This window comes from Porites lutea, chromosome 7 (genome assembly GCF_958299795.1).
Source record: "Porites lutea chromosome 7, jaPorLute2.1, whole genome shotgun sequence".
NCBI lineage: Eukaryota > Metazoa > Cnidaria > Anthozoa > Scleractinia > Poritidae > Porites > Porites lutea.
In genome coordinates this window covers 24,708,535-24,730,967 of record NC_133207.1, presented here as the reverse complement: position 1 = coordinate 24,730,967, position 22,433 = coordinate 24,708,535, and the positions used below count along the sequence as shown (strand labels likewise).

The following is a 22,433-nucleotide window of genomic DNA, read 5'->3' as shown; positions in this document are numbered from 1 at the left end:
GATTGAAATTCGAAAACAAAGCATTTGAAATTTGATTTTGGGACAACTTTTTCAAGTTTTAACGCTAGGCCTGCAAAAATCACCCCCAAAATTATTATGGTTAGTGCTCCCTGATGATGAAGTTTGTTTGATACCCTCTTCATATCTCTAACGGAGCATTTTGAGTATGAGTAAAGACACTAACTAATGACGTCAGCACGGAATTGACTTAAAACTGAAATATCCTCGTGACATAGCTCCTTAAAATTATTAATTTAGCAATAGAACGGGAACGTCAACGCGCGCAAATCAAACAACTGGCTTGACCAATGGCAGAGCGGCAAATTGGACACCAGAATCGCGTCTGGTCCTTTCCGCGCGCTTTCCCTTCGTCAACTGACGTTCCCGTTCTGTTGCTTAATTTATTTCTGTTTAATTTGTTAATTTACTGGCGATTTCGTCCAACCTTCAAGAACCTCCAATTGTGAGGGAAAATTTGCTTTGATTGTATTTTTTACACGTAACGTTGAACAAGAGAAAATGATCTCTGTGTTAAAAAATATTGGATTACAAAAATATTGCGCCCACCTAAAGTCATGAAAGCTTTTTGTAGGTCTCCATCCATTTCAGCATCAATTGAGTCTGTGATGTCTTTACTGGTTAGCTGAAAAACGAAATAAAAAACAAACAAACAAACAAAAAGCATTGAGTCATTTATAATGAGACTAAATAAAATGTGCTTTGTTATCTCATGATTTACTCGATGAAAAAGAGTGTCCAGGCATCAGATGCAAAATTTATTTCTCCGATCATTGAATATCTGAGTTTTGTTTTCAAAATAATCTAGTATGAGCTGAGATCACTACTGCACACCGCGAAATACGGCATAGTTGACTGTTGACCGACAGAACTGGCTTTGGACTTGATGGGATCTAGATTGCAAAAATAATCACCTTCTTGTACTCCGGGAAGGTTGCAGCCAGCTGTGGTCTGCTTCTTTGAGTGAAGATACGAATGAACTTTCCTTCATCAGTTCCCCAACTCGCCACACCAGCCTGAGAAATGAAGTGATTTCATTACATCGTTATTCAAATGGCACATGACAGTATTTTCAAGGAAGTAATACAGTTTTAGTTTATTTAGAAGTACCCCGAGGAACGACTAAAGTTGTCAGCATTAGGGAACGTAAGCAACTCAGAGGATGCAGCTGAGTACGTACAACATATTTGCAATGATGACCGAGCGCGTAGCGAGAGGTTGTAATTTTTAAGAAGGCCGAGGAGCTGGTCATTATTGTGGCCTGAATTAATCGAACAGTAGGTTTTTATTCGTAATAATGACCTCCCGTTTCACCTCTGTAACGTGCTCTTCCATTTATTGAAAATAATAACCTACTCAAAATAGTAATCGAAAGGTGCAACACATGAAGCGAACAACGGATTTCAAACAAAGTGGTGTTTGGTCGTAGAATTCTGAATATGGCTTCCTGTCAACAGATTGGTTAGCTCTGACCGCTGGGCTACTGTAATATCAAAATAAAACCAAATTAAGCAAACAAAAACTGAAAATATGTTCTACCTCCTGTAGTTCCTTAGCATCATTTTTAGCCAATTCCTTGTCTACTTTGGTAGATTCGTCTCTCTGACCCTAAAAAAGAATAAGGCGTTAGGTTAGCCGGACATGGTGTTCACACTTTACTGTTCAAATTTTCGTACGGTTAAGGTGGTTCCGTGTGAGCAGAACACCTAAACACACGAACTTTCGACCGGTCGAAAATTAGCCTTAGATTCATTGTTATTAGATAACTCATGAAACAAGAATCGTTCTGTTAGCAACTGAAGACGTCTTATTCGTACTAACCTTACTGAGAGTCACAAGTAAGGTCTCAAAATCACCGCTCGTGTCGCCTTTCAAGTCTTCTTCCAATGAGTTCCCATACACTGTGGATGGGAAAGAAAATATCATGGTTTCATCCATGCAGCATAACATCAAGTGCTAGGCGAAAGTACTGCTTTATGGAATGTTCGACTCTGTACAATGGGATCTGATGAATTAAGACCCCGTCTATAGTTTCACTATTACTATTTTCACTTAGGAAACAAAACTCTGGCTAGGTGCGTCTGCGAAACAGTGCTGAAAATCCTTATTTTGGGCCCTCGCCTGTGTACCAGGGTTTGAGCACGCGCCATGATTGATTTATAGCGCGCCTTCGTGTTTAAAAAAGCCATTATCGATTTGCCAGTCAGGATGAAAGGAAATTCGAAACGCGCCACGTTCGGTAATTCGTTGAATCCGTTGGGGGCCGAGAACAAGGATCTCGGCGCTGCTTCACAGAGGTTACTAAAGATCGATACTGAACAACGTTGCCTTAACATTGTCTCGATATTTATTCTGCTTTCGATCCGTTGAAACCGTCTGATCCGCTCTATAACCTAATCTTTTTCCATCTTTTTTGACAAACATAATTATCAATTGATGTTCAGAAAGGGAATGTTTAGACTGATTGACAATGTATGTTCTTGACATCTCTCAACAGCAAAGGTGAAAACATTGTGAATGTTAGAACGAGCTTTAAGAATATTTTAGAAAATAAAATTGAAGCACTTACTTTTACTGTATGCTGAGTTGATTTCTTTGATTCGCTGTGGCGAAAAAGAAACATGAAGGGTCAAAAACGAACACAAATACAGTACGTTGAAATCGCAAAGAAAACTTACAGAGTTACTTCTCGTACAAAGGATTTCGATCAGCGCATCTTCGTCAGTTCCCAGCCCCTGAAAAAGGAAGATTATTTGAAACATCAGTTAAACATTTTTGTTTACATCGTGTACTGGTTATGTGTTTCGTCTCGTAGTTCTGCGAAACAATAACTAAAGGCTGACTTTCTGTAGCGACAGGGTCAGATTTCGAATCGTAATCAGAAGAGAACAGCTTTTTTATATCTATTAGGTATAAAAACAACGTTCGCTTACGACTTCATCGCAAACCAGGTTGTCCGTGTCGCAAGCAGATCGGGAGCGAAAAAAAAAAGAACCAATCATTAGGCGAGGGAAGGAGCATTGTGATTGGTTTATTCTTCCGCTTATACTTGCGGCGCAACAAACTGGTTTTCATACACTAGATCGTAAGCGACGAAGTCATAAGCGGAGTCGGAAGAAAATGGAAACATTCTGATTCTCACGATTCGATTCCGATTCAGTCGCGCTTATGGCACCACTTGCAATATACATGAAAAATTCGATTTTGACTTTCACTTGGTCATAGGCACTCTTATTACTCCGCTTACGAGTCCAACTCCGAATTCGTCGCAAGTGTGGAAAACCAGCCTTGATGGCCGAGTGTATACTACCGACGAGTTATCCGTCTGAGACGGATAAATCGTCTAGATATAAACTCGGCGTTTAGACGAATTTTGGCCTCAAATTCGTCTCGAATTCTTCCCTGACTTTACGAACCAAGTATAGACGAATTTGGGGCGGCCAAAATTCGTCAGAACACTGAATTTATATTTAGACGATTTATCCATCTCAGACGGATAATTCATCTCTAGTATAAATTCGGCAAATGCGGCTGCTAGGCAAACCAAGTCACGTCTTCGCTGGCGTCAACATAGCTGTAGAAATATGAATGCGTCACTTTCGATTCATGGCACAGAGCCTACATCACCTTCGTTGCCATATAGAGACTTTTGGCGTCATGTTCTACATTCTCCATTAACAGAGATTCAACAGCTTCTTGTAAATCTTCATCTAGTATAGGTTTGATGGCTTCAAGTAAATCCTGTAAATAAAAAAACCCTTTATTATTTTATGGCAAAAATGCCAACAAAAACCAAATAATGCCTCATTCGAAACATGTTTAAATACCGTGAATTACAAGGTATAAACTGCGTATGGAATGTCACGAAAAAACTTGAAATTACAAAATTTTAGTGCTGTTACGCTCTCTTAATCAATCTGGCGCTTTCTTTACTGGAGATCACGTGACAAAGCGAAACAGTGATCCAACTCACAGCTGTAAAATAAAGCTCAAAGTTCTCCAACAGAGTTGCGATAAAAGTTTTACATTTCAAGTTTTTCAACGCTCAAAACTGTTTGAGTGCCAAAGAAATCGACGGCATAATGCAACGCGATGAACAAAGAGGGGTAAGAAATTAAGAAAACCGCTATGGGTACCTTATCGTGTTTTTTCTTGTACTTGTCTTGAAGCTTCTGTAGCTTTGACTTATTCGCAGAGTTTTTCGCGAGAATATCCACAATCTGGGCCTTGTTTTCACCTATGTAAAACAGAATTGCTATTAATTTCAACACGAAAAATAATTCATCCCAATACTAGGGGAACTAAAGACAGAACTAAATTATAGCGTTGTGTGCTATCTGATAGAGTTAGTATAAATGACGTTGATCGTAAAGTAAAGTCAGTTCAAGGATAGTTGAAGAAAAAACACAATCTGATATGAAGAAATCTGCCCCTTCAATCATCAACTTGCAGGTTGACGAACAATTGATAGTGTTCATGAAGAAGCTATAATAGTTGGTAGGTTTGCCGGTGTTCACATTTCCAACAAAAAGTGTTTCTCGTTATGCAATGAGGAAAAACATATCTACCTTCAATTGCCTTATGCAGTTCGTCAGCGTCTTTTTCGAGGGTAGCTTCCTCTTCTTTTGCTCTCTTTTCTGCATTTTTATCTGTCTTCTTGTTTTCCTTAGTTGCTGGTGAAGGTTTGGTTTTCGCCTTATCTTTCGCTGCGTCTTTCTTAGCCCTGTCAGCGGGTTTCTCTGCAGGCTGGAAAACAAATCAGTCAGTGAAAGCGCACAAAAAAAACGAAACCAACCAACAAACAAAAGACAGCTACACGTACAACGAATCATATTTACCTTCTGCTGCTTCTTGGCCTTCTCTTTCCCTTTACCTGAGTGCAACAAAAAGAAAACAAACAAACGAACAAAACAAAAAATATTAATGAGTCACCAGGTAACGATATCTTTTAACTCGATTGTAGGTTGATTATTTTTTTCAGTAACATGCATGCAAGTGTAGTATCGAATCTCTGCTTGGAGAACCTCACTACTAAAAGCCACTTTCTCTGAACAGACAATTATTAACCTCTGTTTCCGAGGGGACCGTTTTAAAGGGAGAGAGAGAAAGGTTCGACTGAATACATAACCTGAGCTCGTCATTATTCAGTGTGATTCAGGGACCTGATTGAATTAATTTAGCTCTAACTCTCGAAAATGACGCTGTTATCACGTGACTTAGAAAGAGAATAGCCCACTATGGGACGTCTGGGTGTAGAACCCTCAGACTTGAGCATACACGTTATTCCTGGGGGACTTGGACCTCAAAAAGAAAGGGAAACGCATACAACTAGTTGGGGCGAAAGGCCCAACAACAACGACCAGAATCCTGACTAGTCTACAGTCTCTCTTATCAGTCTTAAGGAGATAAGCGCGGAACCCGCATGCGTCCTAACAGTCCAACAGTAACGGTTTTGAAACTCACCATTTTTTCCTAGCTTGGCAAGTAAGAGCGCCTTTAAGTCTCCTTTGCATTTCTTGTCAATTTCATCTGCAAGTTCTACTTTGTGAGCTTTCTTATACGCTGCCAACAGCTCATCAATCTGCGCCTGTGACAAGAAAGTAAATAGTCAGCGGATTAACCTCCTTTCAAGGAACTGTTCGTCGCACAACAACCACGATTTTAAGGGTGCTTTCCATTTGTCAGATCTGACCGGCCAGACCATTCCCGTCGCATTGATAATTTCACTTTAAATGAAAACTTTCCAGCCAGATCAGTCAAATCCTAAGGCGTATTCACGAAGGAGAACGTTTTTCAGAAAAACTCTTGGAAAAAGCCTATTTCTATTCCAAACCGGACTGGTCCAGTCATGGTCCGGCCGATAAACTGTTCCTACCTACGGGTTTTAATCGACTTCGTAAGAGAACAAAAAAAGTTGCTTTACTAGAACCAATAAGGGAAGGCAAAAGAAAAGGAAGCAAGAAATATTGGCAAGCTTAATACTTACCTTATTTTTGTTGAGAATAATCCGTGCCACAGTTTTTGTGTCACCGTCTTGTAGGGCCTTATGTAGTTTGTCCGAATGAAAGCTGGTTGGATCCCGCACGCATTTCACTGATGAGGAAAAATGTAATAATTAATGGTAAAAAGGAAGGATATATTTTTAAAGAGAATACTTGAACAATGTACATTGCGGCAACAAAACTGAAGCGAACAAGAAAATGAAAATCTTAAATTTCATGACTTTTTTTTCATGGTCGGTTCAAATCCCTGTCATACAGTGAGAGGAGGAAGTAGGAAGCCTTCTTTATGGATACTTACCTAACGTAAGAAAGGCTTTCTGTAGGTCCCCATCCATTTCGCTGTCGATTGATTCTGCGATATCCTTTTTGGTTAACTGAGAAACAGCAAGAGAACAGGAATTAGATTGTGCCGAGCAGAGAGCACTTGCACGTACTTGAATGCGGAAAAATTAATTCAAATTGGTTACATTACCACCATCCAAATTTCCCCATTCTCCCCGTGAAGTTAAAGTTGTCCTAAGTTTAAAACTTACTGCCTTGTATTCCGGGAATGTTGCACCAAGTTGTGGTCTGCTTCTTTGAGTGAATATGCGAATGAACTTGTCTTCATCAGTTCCCCAACTGGCCACACCAGCCTGGTAGAGAATAACCAGATTAGAGTTATGTAATGGAATTGTCAACTTGTTAAGCTTCCAATACGCGGCCTGACACTGGGCCATATACTCTTCTCCTTTTCTAACACCATATTAATTACAACCACCTGACAGCGTGGTTGACACCGTGGTCTTAACATGACGTATCACACTTGGGATCGAGGGGTAAGTGTTAGGCCTTAGCCGTACCATTTTAAGACGAGGAACGGCCTTACTTTACATTGGCTCACTTAGCCTGCGAACGCAGATGTCTCGTTCCTGGTCGTCCGATTCTCAAAAAACTACTTATTAAATAAGTGTATAAACAACAGGTACAAGCACATATACAGCTGCATGGGGGTAGCCATCTGATAAACGTGTTTCATTCGGGAAACAAATGTGGGGAAGTAGCTATACAACTGATTGCTTCCCACTACAAAAACCAGCAAAAGATCCGGCCTTGTGAAACTCATTGGCTCATTGGAGTGCGCGTCAATCACTTTAGTAGTGTTCGACGAATAGTACCTGTCGAGCCCTACGCACGTATTTCACTGATGTGCATTATTTGAACAAATTCTAAGGGTCCAAAATGCGTTTATTACATTTTCACGCATTTTTCGATCGAGAGAAAAAGAAAATACTTCTGCCATTAAGTAACAAGGAAAGAGCGTTAAAATACCTCCATAATTTCTTTTGCATCTGCCTTAGCCATTTCCTTGTCAACCTTCGTAGATTCATCTCTCTGACCCTAATAAAATTGAGTGAAACAAATAGGTTCTTTTGTTTGCTATTCTTTACAAATTAAATTAAAGCCTTATAAACTGATTAAAAAGAACGTAAGTCATGAAAAGATCTGTTGACACGAAATGAGAGAAGCCATGACCAGTTACTCGTTTTGTAATGCTTCCATGATGCAGCAGGCTTGTAGTATAATGGCTACCGTATTTCCTCGAATAAAAGTCCTCCCTCGACTAATCGCCACCTTCGAATAATCGCCCCCCTTTGACGGAAATACTTTAATTAATCGCCTCCCTCGAATAATCGCCCCTCCCTCACCCCTCTCGCCATCTTCTCTTAATTCCTCTTATCCCCTCTTATTATGACAAGGCAAAATTTTTAGTCTTCGAATAAGCAAGTTATAATGGATTCAGTCAAGATTCTATATTTTCATACACATATATAAAAATAATAATGAATTAAAGCGGGCAGGTTGAACAGAACGTTTTCTATCTTGCACAAGCTAGTAACATAAAAGCCATAATAAATAAAAGGGTGATCACTACCTTACTGAGCTCCACTAGTAAAGTCTCAAGGTCGCCACTCGTGTCTCCTTTTAGGTCCGTCTCCAGCGAATTCTCGTATTCTGCCACAAACAGAATTAGATAAGAATCAATACAAGGACCCTTTATGACAGCTTATGGCTCTTAAAATATATAAATATTATGTAAAATATGTAAAAAGTCTTACTTTTGCTGTAAGCAGCTCGAACATCGTGAAGTTCCTGGAAACGGAGAAAAGAAGTTAAAGTGCTGGCAAAAATGCTTGAGATTAGCGTAAGTAAGAAAGTCAATAAAATAAAAAAAAATAATTTGGCTATTTCTTTCTCCTGCAAAAAGAGGTAGCGTGATCGAGAAATCAGCACGTCGAACTCGCCACCCGGCGGTCCTGAGTTCAAGTTTCGCTCAGTCTACTAGCTGGATCTGTGCTAAATTCAAATCCTCGGTTATCTTTTAAATAGCCATCTCGTTGACTCATGCAAGTTTGGGTTTTTAATCCTGTCTCGTTGTATTTGTGTTATTTGGTTCAAGTTATTGAGGGTATTGCCTGTAAACTGTAAGCGAGAGCAGCTAATTACACTTCCACTATAAACTGAACAGAGCATTTTTCTGCCCCATGATGATAAAGAGTAGCCACTTAGCTTTCAACTTACCGAATTTGTTCTTGTACACAAAATTTCGATCAAAATGTCTTCGTCGGTGCCTATTCCCTGAAAGGTACAAAGATTTGGATAACCACTTTAGAGAGTGTCTTAAGGAAATGAACAGGAGGAAGGATTAGTAAAGTTCGTTAGTGCGCGGCCTCCCATGCGGGAGGTCCAAAGTGTGATTCCCAGGTGTTAACCCAAATCCTTCTTTCGACTTCTCTCCTTTCTGTGTAGCGTTAAGTAACTTCAAATACCCGTAAAACGGAGCACTGATGGAGAGAGGGGGAGTGGGGGGCGGGGGGGGGGGGGGGGGGGATGAGCGCACCCTCTACCTCTGGTTTTCTCACAGTCAGATAACTATTAATTTTCGTGCTACCGACGTAAAATATGGACTCTTTACCTTTATCTTTTAACAGCTAAATACACCCAAAGTTTCACCAAGTTAAGAGAAACAGTCTTACTTTCATCGCCTCGTATAGTTTAGTGGCATCCTCTTCTGCTCCACATCCAAGCGAGTCTAATGTGTCCTGCATCTCTTCGTCAAGTTTAGCTTTGACTTCTTCCATCAAATCCTGTTTGGTATGAATGAAATAAACGACAGTCAAATGAACCAGTTGGTTCATTAGTTAACAACGAGGGAACAACAGACATCCTAACAACTAACAATACAAACAAACTTCTTAAGTGAATTGTTTGTGTTAGTCCATCAACCACGTTTCTAACGATATAAGACTGAGTTTCAGTAATTTTCCTGACCTTGTCGTAAAGTTCTTTGTATTTCTGTTTTAATTTATCCAACTTCTTCTTTTCAGACACTCTTCCCAGGATTTCGAGGATCTTTGCCTTGTCATTTTCTAAGGAACAATAATTAAAGGAACTAAAAATGCTAATAATTATCTTAACGATTATACAACAACGCAGTCAATTATTTCAAAAATGCAAGATTGTGATAGCTTGTGAATCTGTACTCAGATTAATGGCAGTTTGATGATAGTTTGGGAGGAGTATTAGGTGCAGTTTCGCTACTATCACCCCTAATCAAGTAAATACTTTCGACCTCTATTATAGAGAAGAAGACGTTAAGGGACTTAAACTGAATAAATTTTGGCTGTAAGCACCTTCAATTGCTTTGTTTATGTCCTCGGCGTCCATAATAACAACATGTTCAGGATACTCGTCTTTCCTCTTATTGCCCTCTTTCTTCTTTTTGCCATCAATAGGAGGCAGCTTCACAGATTCCTCTTTCTTTTTCTTCGCGGCGTCTTTCTCGCCATCTGGACTGGGGCTAGAGTTGGGCTGAAATCAGGACGAAAGCGACCGTAAACAACAGGATAATGAACATTCTAGGTGGGTTCATTTTACATACATGTAGGGATGAATCTCTTCTAACAGCTGGCGGCAGTCTCCTTGGTTTCAGAAAGATTAGTGAAAACGTGAGGAATACCGCCAATCACTTAACTCCGGATGTTCACACTCATGCATTTGACAGTATAATAACCGCAGATCAAGCCCATTCTCAGCAGGAAAACTGATCAAGAGGGTAGTTGACAGAATCGCTGCCTTGCCTTGCAGCTGACGTGACGGCGACCGTGTTGGTTAAGAGCGTTTTCCTTCGGTGGGAACTAACTCTTTGTTCATACAAATTCTTCGACAAAAATTTTATTGTTTTGTACACCAGCGTGGACGCCTTGTCACGTGGTTTCAAACCAGCAATGAATACCGTCCAAACGTTTCATATACCATTAGCGACAACATTCTCGTCCCCAGAGCCCGCCGTTTCTTGGTCACGTGGTCTTGAAACGAGGGGCTCCACTGGTTCGTTACAAATTAAGCCGAGTGGCTCTGGGGACGAGAATGAAGCGACAAATTAGCGACTGTTATACATGACGCTTCGCATGACATAAAAGGAAGGTGTGCGTGACAGGGGCGTATTTGTAAGGACGGCTTTACTGCGCTTCTCACAAACACGCGAACTCTGAAGTTCAAAAGTCGCCTTTACAATTGCGTTTTTCGCTACCTTCAATCATAATTATGATCACAAGCAAAGAACCCTGACACACAGAAACACACAAAATAGATCGAAATCCACCAATCAAATCACAAAGCATGACCTTTTGAACCCGTTGAAGTAAACTTCTGTTTCCTAAGAGATCCGCTTAGATAATTGACGACAGCGAAAAACTCCAGCGTCAGTTGGTTTTTGAACTTCACAATTCGCTTTTGTTTTTTTTAAAGCGTAGTAACTAAATTTACAACTGAGGCAGTTTGAAATTTGGTACTTACAACTGGAGGAAGTTTGTCTTCGTCGCTTTCATCTTCCTGTAAATTTCAACCACCCATTGTATCATGTTAGAAAAGCTATATCGGCCGAACTGAAAGAAAAACCGAGCTGAACTCTCTTGCGAAACTTCTTATTAAAAAGACCTTTATTGAGAAATACCTCTATGCGTCAAAAAATGCTCATACACAGCTAATAGGGGCATGCAATACTGAACCATGTCCAAAATGGTACTGAGCAAAAGTGTTAGTTATCATGTAATAAAACCTGTGGCTTTTAACATTATTGCGATTATTCCAACTCGCTCGCTCAACTTTAGGCGAATTCTCATAAATTGAATTCTCACGGATCGTAACCAGTTGCAGAGACTGAAAAAAAAAATGCTGACTGTGAACCAAGAAATGTTTAGTTCCTGTTAGCCTGTGTAGCAAGCGTTTCCGAACGAGTTATTGCGCAAAAGTTGGAGAATTGCTCTCGTCCCGACTTTCTTGACGAACTCGCGCGGAAACGCTCGCTACGCAGGCTACGTTGCTGTCGTTCCCATAAAGTCGTTGTGGTTGCTAAAGCTCCCAAAACAGCTAGTCAGAAGAAGGTCAAAGTGACTTAGTTGAAGTGTTTACGCGCGCTTGGTTAAATGACAAGGACCCGTTTCTCAAAAGTCCCTGTACGTTTTCGGGCCCGAAATCCGAAATGTTCAAATCAAAATCTCAAGAATAAAAGTGCGGGTCCTAGTTAACTTACCATTCTATTTTGTTTTGTTTTCAATGGAAAACTATTTAAACCTCTACCTTGCATGTAAACACATGTGACAACTTTACAGCTTTCCGGGAGAGTGAATTATCGGGTCATAAGCAGTGTTTTTGCTCAATCAAGATCTGAACTGGTTTGTCCACGTCTGTTGTGATTCGTTAGCCAAAGTCTTGGCTTTTGCTTTATGAAAAATGTTTAAAAACGAACGCTTTAAAGTACCTCTTCGTCTTCATCTTCAATTTCCTCGTAGTCTTTTGTTCCTCCATCTAACATCCACAAATAGTACTGGTGCTTTTTGAAATCTTTTTCCTAAAAAAAATTGCAAGTTGAAAGTCAAGAACTTGTTAGGCCATATCTGGCCCGCCAGTAGCGAACCTGGCCTGACAAGTATGAAAGAAACTCAGCTGGTACCGCCATACGAACGCTTGCAACACTAACGCACTTATTGTTCGAGTAAGGCGCTTATAAATGATCGGTTTAAGAGATCATAACAGCACAACCTCTTCAAGTTCCTGTAAAGATAACTAGTCAAGAGCTAGTACATTCTTTTTCTACCAGCTTTTAGTTAAACACGATTTATGCTGTAAGTCTAAAGTCAAACTGTTCACTTAAAGACCCAAATTAAGAGAAAAGTAAAGCGCCAAGTTTCTGTAAAGAGGTTTTGTCAATGTTTTAAGAGGTTCCATGCAACGCGTACTCAACGCTACTGGTCCGAATTTGAAGTTCTCTTTCTAGCAATACTGAACTTTCAGTATCCCTCTCTACTCAAAGTCACGTTTACAAAGTAAATAGCTACAACGGAAGTTCTCTTTCGTGTCACGACAGAAAAAGTAAGTATAAATAAAACTCACCCACTCATCAACGTCATAGTACGGCTGAATGTTTCTTAGTCTTTCCTGTTGTTTCTGCACAGTGGAAGTAGGAGACAAAGTTAGGGGGCCATTATACAATCAAGACATCAAATAAAGCCACAAACGATCTCCACAGAGTATCATAGCCCAGAAAGCCGGCGTGGTAGTACACTTTGTGGAAAGCATAACTCCTCTCTACTCCGGCACAGAGACTTCTTTTGCAGCACTCGGTGAAATGGCCTTTAGGAGAGGAGACGGATCATGCTTTCTAATTGTGCACTAACACAGCAGCCTTCTGGGACCCTATAGTGAAGGTACAAAGACCGCTTAAAGAGTTCCAGCAGGAAGGCCGCTACAAATTCTCCCAGACTCGCTAAGTCAACATCTTCAGCGATTTCACAATAAGGTTTATTCTTTTATACGTATTTATCCGTTAAGTCGTAATGTCGAAAACAGTTCAAACGATTGACACTAGATATATCGGGTTGAACCGCCACTACTGAGTAGCGTAGAGGGCGAGGAGCGAAGAGTATTCGCAGGCTAATCCACAAAATTAAGATCAATCAAAAGTCAAGGGCCTTACAATATGATTAAACGCGCCCTATGCTGTTGTGTGCGCACCGAGTGATGGGCTGGCATCCGTTACATGGCCAATCAATGACAAGTGATCCATTACTTCAGTATGCATTTTGAAAACGTACATGTAAATCACTACTCAAAATTTGTCTGTGCAAACCTGATTTTCCACTCGTATCCTTCTCTGCTTTCTCGCTCTGAATCGTTTCAACCTATCGTCGCTAAAACAGAAACAAAACATGCTTTTAATTTTGATTCGGTCAGGCAAGTCTTGTAGCCACATTTCGCCTCATGTAAGGGAATACGGATTCCGGAATCCAGAAAACGTTGCTTGTGAAAACCGAAATGTGACGAAGTTTTGCTTGTGGAATCTGGAATCCCGGGCTTTGGAATCCGGAATCCAGCTCAAGAAATCTCACCAACGATTCGACTTCGGAATCTAAGTTCCATTGACAAAGAATCTAGAATACACGGCTCGGAATCCAGAATCCAAGACTGTCTTGGATCAGAATCCAGGACTGTCTTGGATTCTCTTATATGGGGCGATACATTTTCAAGCCAAGCCGAAGGTCTCATGCCATTCTGGTTGATCTCTGCCAGAGTCGGAGAGAAACGTAAATCACCCACACAATCAATCTTTGTTTAACCCTTTAAGCCCTTGGAGTGGTCAGCATCAAATTTCTCCTTGTAATATCAATGCTTTGTAAAACAGAGTGGACATGAGAATTGAATGCATGATCAAGGAAGATGAGTGTAATTGTTATTCCAACAAATTCTCCCCACTACTTCTATTGAAAAAGTATAGGCCAGTAAATGAGAATCTCAATTTTGATATTAGGGTTTAAAAGGTTAAAATCATCACTCATCCATTTAGGGGCGGACGCGTGGGTGGGGAATTTTCGAGTTACATTTAATTTTTTCGACCGTTCACTCTAATACGATATGTATGCGTTTTCGTTTTGATCCACTTTCAAGAGCGTTTCAAATCGACAGGTTTTCCATAAAATGGTCAGCGTATTAGTGTGACGTGGAAAGAAGGTCTAAACGCATCTAAACGTACGCGTTTTTAAACGAAAACGCAGCAAGGTGAACGGGTCCCTGGTCGAAAACATGTCAGACCTGCAGTAAGTCATTGAGTTAAACACAGTCACTCAGCCACTGGTTGGCCTTCTATCCGTCGTTCAATCAGTGAGCAAGTCAGCCTGCGGTCACAATCGTCCAAGCAGCAGAAGTCAGTCAGTTAGTCAGGTTGCACTCCATCTTTAGCAACGACGTCGGCGACAGCAACGAGAACGGAAAAAAAGCAATAGGTTTGAAGAGCAAAACAACAACTTTGCATGTGCATGACATGTTTGTGAACATTTCTTTGCCGTCCCTACAAGACTACGACGCGAAAGTGCCTTATTTCACGTTTTATGGAGGACGTAAACACGCAACGACGAATTTTTCTTTCTCTCTCTAAATCTGAGCACGGGTCCTAATTGTTCGACCGATCCCCAAGAAATCAATTGCAGGGAAATTCGCCTTCATTTGACATTTTCTGCGAATCGAAAAAAAAACGCGACGAAGCCATTGAAAAACACGTGAATTCGTTTTAAAAGTGATTATTTTCTCTGCCGTCGTCGCCGTCAATGCTACTAGGCTGAAGCTCCCTAGTCAGTCTAGCCTGTGGTACTTTGTAAAATCAGTTAGCCAGTCAGCCTGCTGTACTTCGTTCAGCAAAGAGCATTCAGTCCGCCAGCCTGCAGTATATACGTCGTTCAGTAAGTTAGCCAGTCTGCCTTTAGTACCGTCGTTCGATCAGTCAGTCAGTCAGCTGTAGCCTCCCACGCAGACGTTCTTTTGGCTCCTCATGCAGCCCCCCGCCCCCCTCTAATCGCAACCAAGGAGCGCGTGACGTCGATGCCCTAAGAACGTCAGCCGGCGTGTTACCGGTTAGCCACTCACTCAGTGAGTCAATCAGCCAACAGTCCATCGTTATATCAGTCCGTCAGTCAGCCATTCAAAGTCACAGTCACTTGTAAGTCGGTCAGTCCATAGTTCTGTAACATTTACGGTATTTGTTCGATTAAGCGCCCAACCTCGAATTAGCGCCCACCTTAAGTAAGCGCCCATCCTAAAGGCAGAAAAAGTTAATAAGCGCCCAGCCTCGAATAAGCGCCCCCCCTACTCCCTCCCACAAAACTCCAATAAGAGATAATAAGAGACCCTCCCGAAGACGGAGTTTTCTTCAGAGTATTTTACAGAAACCTTGTTTTGTTGCATCTTCGCTTTTTGTAATTAGCATTTACTGTTTTGTTGCAAAATATACTACTACACTTGCTGAGAATGATGAAAATTTAATGAGCGCCCAGCCTGGAATAGGCGCCCAACTCGAATAAGCGAAAAACTCTCAAGGTCAAAAAATTTAATAAGCGCCCAGGGCGGTTAATCGAATAAATACGGTAATTAATTAACAAACCTTGGTTTCCAGTCCTTTTTCCAATGGTCTACCCTGGCAGGTGACTGTTTGATTTTCATCAGTGCTGAAAGAATCACTTCATTCTGTCGATCAATGGCAGCCTGTCTTTCCTGCTGCATCTGTGGAACAATTAAAAGTAGACTCAGAAGAAATTCAGATACTTCTAGAACTTGCCTGAATTTGTTAGAAAACTCTGTCATGGTAGATGCTCTGGGCATGGGCCTCAATGATCTCATCATCACTTAGGTTAGGACGCAAAAAAAAAAACTAATTCGTTAAAGTTCTGCTCAGTTAAAGTATATATTCCAGTTATACTGTATTTCTCTTTCTCAGTCTTATGTAATAAAAAGGCAAGTACATTTCTGGATATTGGGCAATGTGTTATTAAGACATTTCCGCTAACAAAAAATTAAAGTGCCTTACCTGTAGCTTTTTTACAGATAACTGAAGGTGTTGATGTTCTTTTGGTGGTGTTATATCAAGGAATGGCTTGACATTTTGCAGCTAAAATTAACAAGTAGATCAAATTACAAAGATTATAGAGTTGAGCGTAATTTGGAACAACAAACTCGTTTTCTAAATTCGTTTTGTTGCCATGACAGAAAGTAAATTAAAATTATGTAAATATTTAACAGAAGAGGTGAAAATATACTTCAGTCAAGGGTTTTTAAAATGTCTCTACTCTTACACATTTCATTCGAGGATATAAATTGATCTTATATAAATACATACTAATATTAATGATGTTTTTACTATTTGACAAGCACCAAATACGGAAGAAAGTAAATTTAAAAATCTGCTGGAAGATATTGCATGTATTAAGGACGAGCACTTTAAAATACTGCACATAATTGATTTGATATCATTTAACCTGGCAAAACGCCGTCTGGTCTTTTTTTTCTCACAACTGTTCCAATCAATTATATTGGCTTCATATACAAGATCGATATGAGATCTACATGTAGAACGTTAACTTTCACGCCACGGTGCGCCGTATTAAAATTCACTTCGATCTACAGCATGTTTATATCGGAAGATCATAGTTTGCGCCTCGCCGAGACGAAGTAAAACAAGTACACGATCGATGTCCTTCAGTTAACTAACAGTTACGTAAAGGTAGAAGCGAATTCTAAAACGCAATGGTTAACAGCTGTGATTACTATTAACTGAAATAAAAACATCGACTGTAACCGACACTCAAACCGTTCTTGTAAAGATCGCACGAACGATTTCTACATACCCGTTGATGATAATCTTCAGTTTGTCGCCTTCTGAATCTTCTTTCGATAGGATTGCTTCGTATACTGCCACTCATCTCGTGTTTCTACTGTTTGCTCATCAAGAGTTTTGTGTTTATATTTCTTCGATCGTCAAATATTTACCGCAAATCTAGAGGTTATGTTGACAATCGACCGGACGATGATCCGAAACTGCTGACCAACCTGTTAGGTCGTCTTTACCTTCGCCTTTAACAATAATTCTTCACATGAGCAAAATAGGAAATGACACGAAAACAGTCTTTTGGTTTGTCATCATGATTGTTTTAGCGACGAAGTGGGAATTGTCTTTGTTATTCAAATTCAAATCAAAGCCTCTCGAGCCGTTTCGTCTCGAGGAAACAGATCCACTTAGCAACTCGATTAGGACTGGGAATTAACCGAGTGGAGTCATCACCGGGGTCAAATATTTTCTAAAGTGGACAGATACCCAGTAATTATCGTTGCCTAGTAAATGAGCTCGCCAGATAGCTAATCGAAATGCAATCTATTATATTCTGAAATTCACCTTTTTACACGTACGGGAAAGGCCCAATATATGCGTGACCAATTGCGTTACCCACTTTGCGTCAAGTGCGCGCTTGCGTACTGGGGCATAATTGCTTGTAAGCCCAGCAAGTTAAGAAAGAAAATTTTTAAAAAGTGCGATTCAGAAAAGCAGATAAGAAATGAAACAAATGCGCAGATCTGCTAATTTAGTGTATTAATTCACCCAAAAAGGGTCGAAAATATAGAAAAGTGATTTTTTACTCGTCTATGAAGAAAGCGTTGCATTACCATATCCGACGAGGAATTTTACTGATTCAAATCAATTCTGAAAAAAAAATTATCAGGTTTATGCGTTTCAGCACCCTGGCTCCAGAGGTCCGTTCTGAAAACACCTAATATGAACTAAAGCGTGCTTACGGTTTGAACATGCAATTTTTTTCTCTAGCCGTTTCGCGCCTGGTCGCGCCTGATCGTTGACGCGGCTTTGCCGGGAACTATCAGTATCGATATAAACAAAAAAATATCCTCTGGAACCCAGTGTAGCGTTTCAGTATATCTCTAGCTCTACACGACATGTTTAGATGTTTCTAGCATTCTAAGTCGCTAAATATTCAATCGTATTAAATTTTCCGGTCAATAAAAATTCTTCCACTAGACTGATAGCTTAGTCAGCAGTGTTTTAGCACAGCTCAGACAAACAACGAAATTATCAATTTCCGGTAAACAGGCAATAAATGTTTGAGTTTTTCTGGGTACGACTTACTGTAGTTACTGTATATCATGGATATTACTATTCTACGGATACTATACTGAGGCTAGGTATATTGATATAAATTATCACATAATAGAGCGGTTTTCATTTGAGTGTCGAAAAGTAATTGGTTTTGCACTTTCTACACGATGTGATTGGCTTAAAAGATTCGCGCCACCTTTTCATCCAATCAGAAGTAAAACCAAAGCCAATTGTGACGCGCTCGCATGCATTTTCCCGCGCTTTGCGTCAGCCACATGTAATTACTTCGAGTTTTGATTGGTTCAATGTATTGTCTGTGTCCTATGTGATTGGCCAGAGTAATTACTTTGGTTTTGGTTTTACGACACTCAAACGAAAACCACTCTATGGAGGAAAAACATGGCAAGAGTTAGTATAACTAGTTCCCTGCAAATTGAAGAGCATTTAGACGGGAGTATTGATTTGATTTGATGCATGGTTCTGCAAACAGAATTTCTTCCTCAGATAATAAAAAGAACATAATTTTGAAAAACAAAATATATGCAAGCTCTTAAAATTGTTATGGTCACTTATAATGTATATCGTAATGCAAAAATTCCTGATTTGATATGAACTGAGCCCTGATCTTGGCCCAAATTAGTGGCCATCGTTATAAGGTTCGCTGTTTACTTGGCATGCAGGAAATGAACTTGTATTTTTGGACGGATTATAATGAAGTACATGCACGCTAGAGAATGATGGCGCGAGTCCGTTTAAGTTCGACTACACGGACTTGCAGTTAAGATCAAATACGTACTTATAATTGGTTGTTGTTATATTCATTATTGACCGAGATATTTACTTTTGTTTTGTGAGTAAATAAATGTCTTGACCTAAAGATAGATTTAAAATAAGTAGCTAAAATCTTCTTTGTCGCCAGGAAAAACGCGCAAGGTTGGGTTTCCGAAATATTGAGGCTACTCACGATATTAAAAGAGTTTTGAATATTTCAGCTGCAGATTTCAACTAGCCGTGCGTACTAAGATACGAACGCTCTAGTTCAAGAATAGTCTCTGCGATTATCCTTACCCTATCATGATATTCTTCCTTTCTGTCCTTTTCCAACCTCTTCTCTACCGTTTTGTTGCACGAAGGCATCTTTTTCCCGGGTAAACAACTGTGCATGATGATGGTGATCTCGCTCCGTACAACGTTATTTAACTCAGTCTTCTACATCGGGCTTCCAGATAACATAAAAGGCGTTTCGAACGCGTTAAAATTGCTCTTCCTTAAAACCGAGCTGTCTAAGATCCTCCAGTATCAATAACACGCTTTTCAAGTGCCCCTCGTGCCTGTATTAATGCAAATTTTATTATCGTGCGTAAATTCATCAAGACATCGACAGGCTTCTTGTAAAATAGCAGTCCATCGCGTGAGTTGCTGAATTGGAAATGTTGTTTTGTCATGACGACGGATGGTGTATTAGCATCTAAAGTGCGTGTCTTAAAACGGGAAATTCTTTCTTCGGAAGTGCTCAAGTGGAAAATGAACACGCTATATTATTATACACAAAGTGAATATGTTAATTATTCTTTTGAGTTATGAAGCAGGTGTTCAATTTTTTTTAATTTTCAGCAATACAAAGTTCGACTCACAATACTGGCCATAAAAATGACATACTGAGAGATCACAATGGACTCTTGAGTTTTCACGAGATATAATTGGGCGAGTGAAAGATACCAATTTGGCGTCTCCTCGCGGGATCCGTATCGCTCGGCGCATGTTTTTCGCTACCTCAGAAGGCGATCAAGACGCGAATGCATGAAGAAACTGGTGATATCCCAACACAAGTTCAATTCCATCATTTAAAAACTACTTGCTTTCATCACCTGGCCGTCACCATTAAGTTTCTTCTCACTTGGAGGGTCTTGGAGAGTTTACAAAAAGTAGATAATTTTAGAAAACCCCGATTAATTCTATAAACTTTGTGTCAATAGTCATTGACAAAAAGTGAATTAAATTACAAGTGTTATTTATAAAGTGGTGTAAATTTGGATTGAAATAAAAAGTCAAGAATGGGTGTGACAAGTCACGTGACACAGGTAATAAATTAGTAATAATGAAAAATAAATGCTTATTGGGAGTAGATATTGAATTTAAAATATTAATGCGAAAAGTGAAATCCCCACTAAAACAGACCACCCCCCTCCAAATTTGCAGTGCCCCATTCCTTAATTCACAGGAGAAGATATTTGATTTCAAGTCAAGGGATTCTACATTTTACAAAGCAATTGAAAAACGTGGACATGTTTCGAGTATGCAACTAATTTGTATGACTAAACAAAAAAAAAACAAATATTGTCACAAAAACAGAAAGGTACGAGACTAAAATAAACAAATAAATAAATAAATCAAGCAAAAAGTATATACATATAGTAAAATAAAATCACACAAAAGGTCATACAACATATTTGGTTTCAAGTTAAGGGATTCCACGTTTTACACTTCTTATATATTGTTAATGCAACAGATTTTTTGAGAGGTTATTTTTAAAGCGAGACCATTTCCGTAGAAAGACGTTTGAGTCGTTATTGTGGAATGCAATATGCTTTTCAATTTCTATCGAGTTCATAAGTACCTGTATATACACCTGCAGCTTAGGAAGCTTGTTCCCAAGTCTGCAGGTGTATATGTAATGTCTAGCTATAAGGAGTAGGTGATGAAAGAGAAGGTCTTTTACGTCGTCAATGAGACCGAAACAGAGAGACAAGGAGGGAGAGACGTTTTCTAAGTCTTTGAAATTTTGAGACATCCACTCGAAAATGCTCTTCCAGAAGTTCTGAGTGTACTTGCAAGTCCAGAATAGATGAACGAGGGTTTATTTTTGTTCCTCGCAAAAGGAGCAGGAATCTGTTTGTTTGATACCTATTTTGTACAGGAAGTCATTTGTGGCTATTTTTCTGTGAAGGAATTTAAATTGGAACGCTCTAAGCTTTGACTCTCTTGTACACAGAGATGATAGGCAGTACGTATTTTCCCAGTTTACCATTATACTAAGATTACAATGTATGTCTCTCTCTTCCAACCACTTTCCCTGACTCCTTGATGGTATAGAAGCTTTTTCGTTTATTAGACATTCATAAATTTTCTTGGAAACTTTAGTGTGAGATAGCACTCAGGTGATCTTACTTCGAATAGCATTTACTTTTGCAGCTCCTCAGTTCTCGCCTGCCTAGTCCCTGTACGGCGTTTTCCCAGGCCCTCTCGATCAATTCACTTCGGTGACGTAGCCGAGGAACGCTTAGCCAAACAGAATGCGCATGCGTGCGTTGCTTTTTTAATTATTCAAGATGAATTAAAGAAGTTGCAAATAAAGGGCATTATGGTTTTTTTTAAAAACTTTGTGGATATTTACGAGATCGACTTTTGCCCACGGGCTTTGAAAAGTCATTAGAATGTTATTCATAGTCCTTTGATGATTGATTTCTGCTCCTTTCAATCTCCGTCATTCGAGCTAAACTATCGGAGTTTGTAGCTCTTAACCCATTCAAACGGCCGCACGAATTTTCTAAGTAAAACGATACTTTAGTGATCCTCTGTGAAGTAAATTTAGAGCGCAAATATTGAACAATCAGAAAAAACATACTTTCAAATAAAAATTCATTAGCTAGCTGCGTATCGAAAATTGCCCAAGTACTGAATCTAAAGGTAAAAATCCCATAAGATTCACCGACATTCGCAGAAGTGTTGCGTGTAATGTGAGAAGCATTAAATTCAATTACAACTTTGGTAGCTGTAGTCTCTTTTTTTTTTTTTGAGCTGAACGTTATCAATAAAAGAACACACAACAACAGATAGAGAACTGATTATTGCTCGAAACGTTTTATTTAAAAACCCATAAATTAAACCTTAAAAGCAATTCGCGTAACACAAAGTTAGCTAGTGGATCCCGTTTTTTCGGATAAGCACACGGCCACCTGACCTGAAAAGTTTTGGTCGCGCGGAATAATGAGCACTAGGGACTATGCAAAGTTCACGCCTCGTGTAAGGAAATTTAAGACCAGGCTCGTACCCAGTCGCCACTTATTTATTCTCGCGAAGGAATGTGGAACAGAAATTTGACGCGCTTGGGAAGGAGGGAGGAAAAGTGACAAAAACTTCGCGTTTTTCTTTCGTCCTTCCCTTGATGCACCGCGAACTCGCTAAATCTTTACCATAAATCACAGCACATATAGAGAAGCGACTGGGTACGAGTCTGATCTAAGACAGTTCTTGGACTCTTGATACCACAATGTGGATTCCGTATTCCAGGTAGTTGATTCCAGTCTTTGCAGTCAGTGGAACTGGGATTCTGGATTCCGGATTCTGAATTTCAATCGTAGGTGGGATTTCGTATTCCTTAAGCTGTATTCCGGATTCCTGAATCCGTATTCCCTTACATGGGACGACAGTTCCCATCCGTC

General features: G+C 39.8%; 1 protein-coding gene across 1 annotated transcript in view; it reads right to left on the bottom strand.

Annotated features, from left to right (window-relative positions):
• The window catches only part of LOC140944665 (uncharacterized), a 50,395-nt gene that overhangs the window by 26,636 nt on the left and 1,326 nt on the right, over positions 1-22,433 (bottom strand). Inside the window, 27 exon segments of the mRNA XM_073393783.1 lie at positions 568-643; positions 933-1,034; positions 1,558-1,626; positions 1,840-1,919; positions 2,588-2,621; positions 2,697-2,753; positions 3,646-3,759; positions 4,155-4,255; positions 4,587-4,764; positions 4,857-4,891; positions 5,482-5,605; positions 6,005-6,111; positions 6,319-6,394; positions 6,554-6,655; positions 7,332-7,400; positions 7,936-8,015; positions 8,120-8,153; positions 8,583-8,639; positions 9,038-9,148; positions 9,333-9,430; positions 9,695-9,872; positions 10,860-10,895; positions 11,824-11,913; positions 12,456-12,509; positions 13,192-13,252; positions 15,493-15,611; positions 15,916-15,996. Of these exon segments, the coding sequence (XP_073249884.1) occupies positions 568-643; positions 933-1,034; positions 1,558-1,626; positions 1,840-1,919; positions 2,588-2,621; positions 2,697-2,753; positions 3,646-3,759; positions 4,155-4,255; positions 4,587-4,764; positions 4,857-4,891; positions 5,482-5,605; positions 6,005-6,111; positions 6,319-6,394; positions 6,554-6,655; positions 7,332-7,400; positions 7,936-8,015; positions 8,120-8,153; positions 8,583-8,639; positions 9,038-9,148; positions 9,333-9,430; positions 9,695-9,872; positions 10,860-10,895; positions 11,824-11,913; positions 12,456-12,509; positions 13,192-13,252; positions 15,493-15,611; positions 15,916-15,996 (2,323 nt within the window).